At 37.1% G+C, this 5,381-nt stretch overlaps 1 protein-coding gene across 2 annotated transcripts in view; it reads left to right on the forward strand.

Annotated features, from left to right (window-relative positions):
* Positions 1–5,125, forward strand: part of LOC144966152 (uncharacterized) — a 24,477-nt gene extending 19,352 nt beyond the window's left edge. Inside the window, exons 3-5 of one of the 2 annotated variants that reach the window (XR_013644167.1) lie at positions 134–222; positions 1,577–4,443; positions 4,560–5,125. Coding sequence is in view for 1 of the 2 variants with exons in the window: in XM_078902279.1 (XP_078758405.1) it covers positions 134–184 (51 nt within the window). In the remaining variant the exon portion in view is untranslated. Of the gene's footprint in view, positions 1–133; positions 223–1,576 lie in introns of both variants that reach the window. The other variant, XM_078902279.1, reaches the window with a different exon arrangement.
* Positions 5,126–5,381: the final 256 nt, after the last annotated feature.

A 5,381-nucleotide genomic window follows, 5' to 3' on the forward strand; every position in this document is an offset into this window, starting at 1 on the left:
GTACTACCACCGCCGCCACAACAACACCACCATCACTGTTGCTGCTGCTTCGGTTTAATAATTGTATATATTCATGAGCATCATCCAGTCATAGAAGCGAGAGATTGATGACCTTTTTTTCTATTGTTCACAGAGACAAGCGGAGAAATTAAGTTACTGTGCCAAAGGTTGTCCTCAACTGTAAATGGGCGAATTGAAACATTCGTTAAAATTGTATATAAGGTCAGTATCACATTCATGATTAAAACTCTATTTGTTGTAAACGTGACTTACTCAGACTTACTTCTGCGGGGCAAATTACTAAAACTATCATCTAGCCATCTTTCTTTGTTTTGACCATCATCCGCACCTTTGTAATCTTGGCCACGCCAGCCGAAAATGGCTAAAACTACCATCGTGCCATCTTTCTTTGTTTTGGCCATCATCCGCACCTTTGTAATCTTGGCCACGCCAGCCGAAAATGGCTAAAACTATCATCTAGCCTTCTTTCTTTGTTTTTGGCCATAATTTTGTAGATGAAAATAAATAAATAAATAAATAAATAAATAAAGAAAATTCCCTTTATTCATCCCCAAGGGGAAATTTGTCTTTAGGGTCTATTCCAAGGGATGACTGGAATAGCCCAGGCGTCAGCCGCAGTGCAGCGCCGCTAAGTGAGCTAGGGCGAGGTGACTTGCTCAAGGCCACACAATGAGGCGGGTGGTCGAACTCGGTACCTTTTGGGTATGAAGCAAAGACCATACCGCTGAGCCAAGTCGATTGTGATATTGGCCACTTTCATCACAAACACCACACCCGATTCAGTTGGCGTGGCAGAGCACATATTATTGTTATATTTTACACAACGATTAATGAATGTGCCTGATCGTGTCACAACGGTATTATCTGGAGGGGAGTCGGATACGAAATATATAATTTTTAAAATAAAATTACTTGAAATATGAAATTTAACAAAAATTTTGTTTCTACAAAGATGAGGATCACTGTAATTTTCGAGTGACGGGTTTATTTGGTCATAATATTTAAGACATAATTTTTCAGAGTATGGCAGTTTAAGCGTTATAGGTGAGGATAAGACGGATACAATTTGGTATCAGATAAACCACCGTATTGAGCTCTTATATAGCGCAATATCCACTAAACGTGCTCAAAGCGCTTTACGAGGGGTCCTGGCCAACAGCAACATTTAACATGACGGGACATGACGCCTGTTAGGCGATATTTCATTTTTTCGGACAGAGACAACGCTGTTAACGGCCAGGTACTCATTTTACACCTGAGTACGGTGAGAGAATGAGAGTAAAGAGCCTTCTCCAAGGACTCAACTATGCGCAGAGCAAGGCTCGAACCCAGGACCTTCTGATCCGAAAGCGAGTGTCGTGCCACTAGACCACATAGCCGATAAACTTTGATTTATTGTAAATCTTATATATTAAATTTCCATTAATAATCAAGCCTAAAATGGAGGGAAAGTAAACAATTTAAAAGTAAATCTATAATATATGTATATTTTGAACATTTCTTTTAATCTAACTAACCTTTATATTTTGTTCTTTTTTACTTTTTACAATTTCAGATGAACCTTTAAATGGATAACATCAACAACAACAAAAATAGAAAAAAACAAAACACCTTCCAAAATTCAACAACCTTCAGATGAACCATGCTTTTACAAGGAGATTATTCAATGAATTTGAGAAAAATTATGTCAGTGGCTATTTCTAATTTGTGAAACTCTTATATCACAAAGGTCAGCTAATATATAATGGGCAATCATGATTTCCTCAAATAATATTCCTGAGAATTATCTGTGTTTTATACCAAATTAAAGAATACCTAATATTCTTCACAATAATATTGAAGTAAGTGCCTATACGTTTTTCTTTTAGTGATAAATTAGGATGCGTCTATCACTGTTAAAAATCTCTGTTATGGCAACAATGAAAATATGTCACAATTTAAGCGTTGTGAGGACATTGGCATTATCTTATATTTGAAAAAAAATGCGTATATATTGTATATAAGACTAACCTGTTATATGATGCTTCAAAACATGACCCAGATTCTTTTCATAATTAGATGCAAATGACCTGAACTATGTCGCAATTGACCTTTAAGCATGACAAATTCATACAATCAACCTTTTGTTTACTCATTGCTATGCAGCAGAATGCCAATTATCAAAGATGGGACAAAGGGTTGAGTAGGACACTTTCGCCTATTTTAATTATCACCCTACCCCGATCCCTGCTCTCACATTCTTTCACCCTTTCTCTCTGTCACCCCCCCCCCCCCAAACACACACACACACACACACACAACACACACACACACACACACACACCTTCTTGAACAAAAACAACGTTTATTTGGCGATAGAGAACAAAAAGAAAAACATAATCGGCTCACACTATGAAATCCATAACGAAGCCCTACAATATGTGGAGAATGCAAAGTACCTCGGCATGACCCCGGACAGTAGTTGGAAATGGAAGAAGCATATTACCAACACAGCTACTAATGCAAATAGAACCATGGTCTTCCTCAACTGACAAATCCGCCACTGCCACCAGTCTGTGAAAAAGAAATGCTATGAACCAGGCCTAAACTAGAATACAGTAGCTCAGCGTGGCACCGACACATATTACAAGAAATCAGTGAGCTAGAAAAAGTCTAATATCGGCGCCCAGATTTGTCAGAGGAAACTATGAGCGGGATATGAGCGTAACTCAGCTCAAAACCGATCTCCAATGGAAGCCGCTACATGAAAGTCTATCCATCAACAAACTCCTCGTATTCCACAAAGCACAAAACGGAAAACTCGAAATTCCAACGAGATATTTGAAACGGAACAACTACAAAACAAGAAACTCAGCATTTAATTTTGAAATCCCCCACTCAAGAGCGAATCATCATCTTTACTCATTCTTCCCCGCCCCTCCAACATCCGACTTTGGAGCTCCCTACCAACCACTTGTAAATAAGCCCTTTCGACTGATGACTTCAAAAAGTTGCTCACTGATTCCCTCTAAAACCCTTGTTACTGAAAAGACGGCAATACAATCTTCACTCTGAAGCTTTGGCCTTAATGGAAAAAGAAGAATCTAAGGCTACCACCTTTATTCCCACGAACATCACATCACACGGTGGCAGGGTCCCTTGTCTTATTACTTTTCCAGTCTAGAAGCCTAAAGTTTGTTTCGAACTCGGAACATAATTTTATCAGGAGAGGGCGAGAGTCAATAATAACATGAATAGGCTAGACTTTTATCGGTTGAAAGTGGTGGTAGCTACGCATTATGAAAGATGGGGAACTGTTTTTTCGTTACCTTTGTTGATATTCCAACTACTGAGGTGGGGGGAAGGGTTCTGTGGTAGATATTTATGGTTGACACACGTTCTAGATTGTATTTGTTTCCAATAAACAAATAAACATAATCCATATATTATTATGAACAGTTTGTTCTCTCAAAAAGTACCCGAATTAATCACTGCATGAGCATGAAGCAGACTTGAGTGAAGGTCACGTCAAGATGAGCTAGAATCGGTGAGTGAAGCTACCTAATGACTGTCCCGTCAAATTACGAAGTCGATCGTCAAGATGAAATCAAATCTACAAAACATGAATGAGTGAGACGTATGTAAAGTTAAATACCGGAAAGCTATTACGGGTGAACATTGAACTAAATCTTTACAATCGATATCAATTTTCAAAATGAAATTAAAACCATTTGCATTGTTAGGTCTCGCGTTTAAGGCTGGTGATTAGGAACTTTAGAAGCCGGAAAACGTTGCGCACAAAATAGGTCTCTCGTTTATTGTTTCTTACATTACAGATAATACACTTTAAGGAAAACAGAAATTCAAAATTAAAATTTTCACTTGTTAGATTCATCATATATAGCTAAATAATTCTGAAAATCAGTTTCCAAATAGTTCTTGTTTTGTTCACATAGGCGCATTAATTTTGAATAATTAACTTAACTCTGGTCTGAAATAGATCGACAGTAATTTTTGATAATTTTACCATTGTTTCATAAAATATCAATATCTAGACAGCATTTGATGCGTGATCGTATATTTGTGATCTATATGCTTTTTTTGCCACCTAACAGCCACATATTTCTGGTTATTTTTTCTATAATATACTATGGAAAGTGAAGGATCAAAGGTAGGACCACGTGTTTTACCATGTGCTGCCAGTCTTTTGTTTTGACGCCGTCATCTATATGGTTAGCTCTGTAGTTGAGACACCAAGAATCATCATTCCTTTAAGAATTCAACTCTTCACGCCATTGTTCTAAGACTAGATCGATGGTCGTAGGATCAAACCTCTGAAGTTTCGATTTTCACGATCGTCGGATCAAAACTCTGAAGTCTACATACGAGTTTTACGCACCATGTTTTATTTAATTTTGGGCGGATCAGACCTCTGATTCAGATGTTTGATCCGCCGACCATCTATATAAAATGTTGTTTCCATGGATACCTATTCCCTTGCATCAACTCTCGTCCACACTGAGATATTTAATTTTGGGCGGATCAGACCTCTGATTCAGATGTTTGATCCGCCGACCATCTATATAAAATGTTGTTTCCATGGATACCTATTCCCTTGCATCAACTCTCGTCCACACTGAGATATTGGGGGAAAACCCCGATAAAAGAACACAATTATTGAGGTACTCCATCCTCCGTCACAAAATAGCTTGTCCTCAATTCAAAATGTTCCAAAAAGCTTTGAGATCATTTTAAATCCTCCGTGCAGGTCCGATCTCGCACCTTGGAGAAAGACTTGGGTTACACTACCACGTGAATTAATTCTGTCTTTGGCTTTTTGATTAAGATCGAATCAATTGAACGTTCTGAAAGCGCATTCTGAGACTAGTTATTAATCATTGCCATGGTTTTGCTAAATATGTTGAAACTATAATACCAATAACCACAGAATGAATATTGGGATAAAAGGCTCCACATTTCTTCTTTATTTTGGTGTTTTACACAGATACATACAAACATAATTTTTGAGCGAATAAGAATGTCCATTATATTTTATCCATTTGGCCTACAAATTTAATTATTTGACCATGAACCATAAAGTCAAAATAAAGTTTTGTTGAAACAAGACAAGTCTTCCAACCTTTTAATCATATTTAATGCATATCGTTCTTTGTCTGTTGTAATTTATCATAAATCTACCTTATTCGGTTATTCTGTTATTCTTTGTAAATATGACGGTGCAATAAATGTTCATCATTGACTTGTATTTATTTTGGTTACTTAGTTGGCAACTTAACTATTATTCAACATTTCTCTATAAATTGTCAAGAGTAACGATATCAAGTTTACAATAATAATTTGTCGCCTGATAATATCAAGTG

The sequence above is a fragment of the Berghia stephanieae genome, chromosome 2 (assembly GCF_034508935.2).
Source record: "Berghia stephanieae isolate SIO BIC M18660-M18661 chromosome 2, UCSD_Bste_1.3, whole genome shotgun sequence".
NCBI classification, from domain to species: Eukaryota; Metazoa; Mollusca; class Gastropoda; order Nudibranchia; family Aeolidiidae; genus Berghia; species Berghia stephanieae.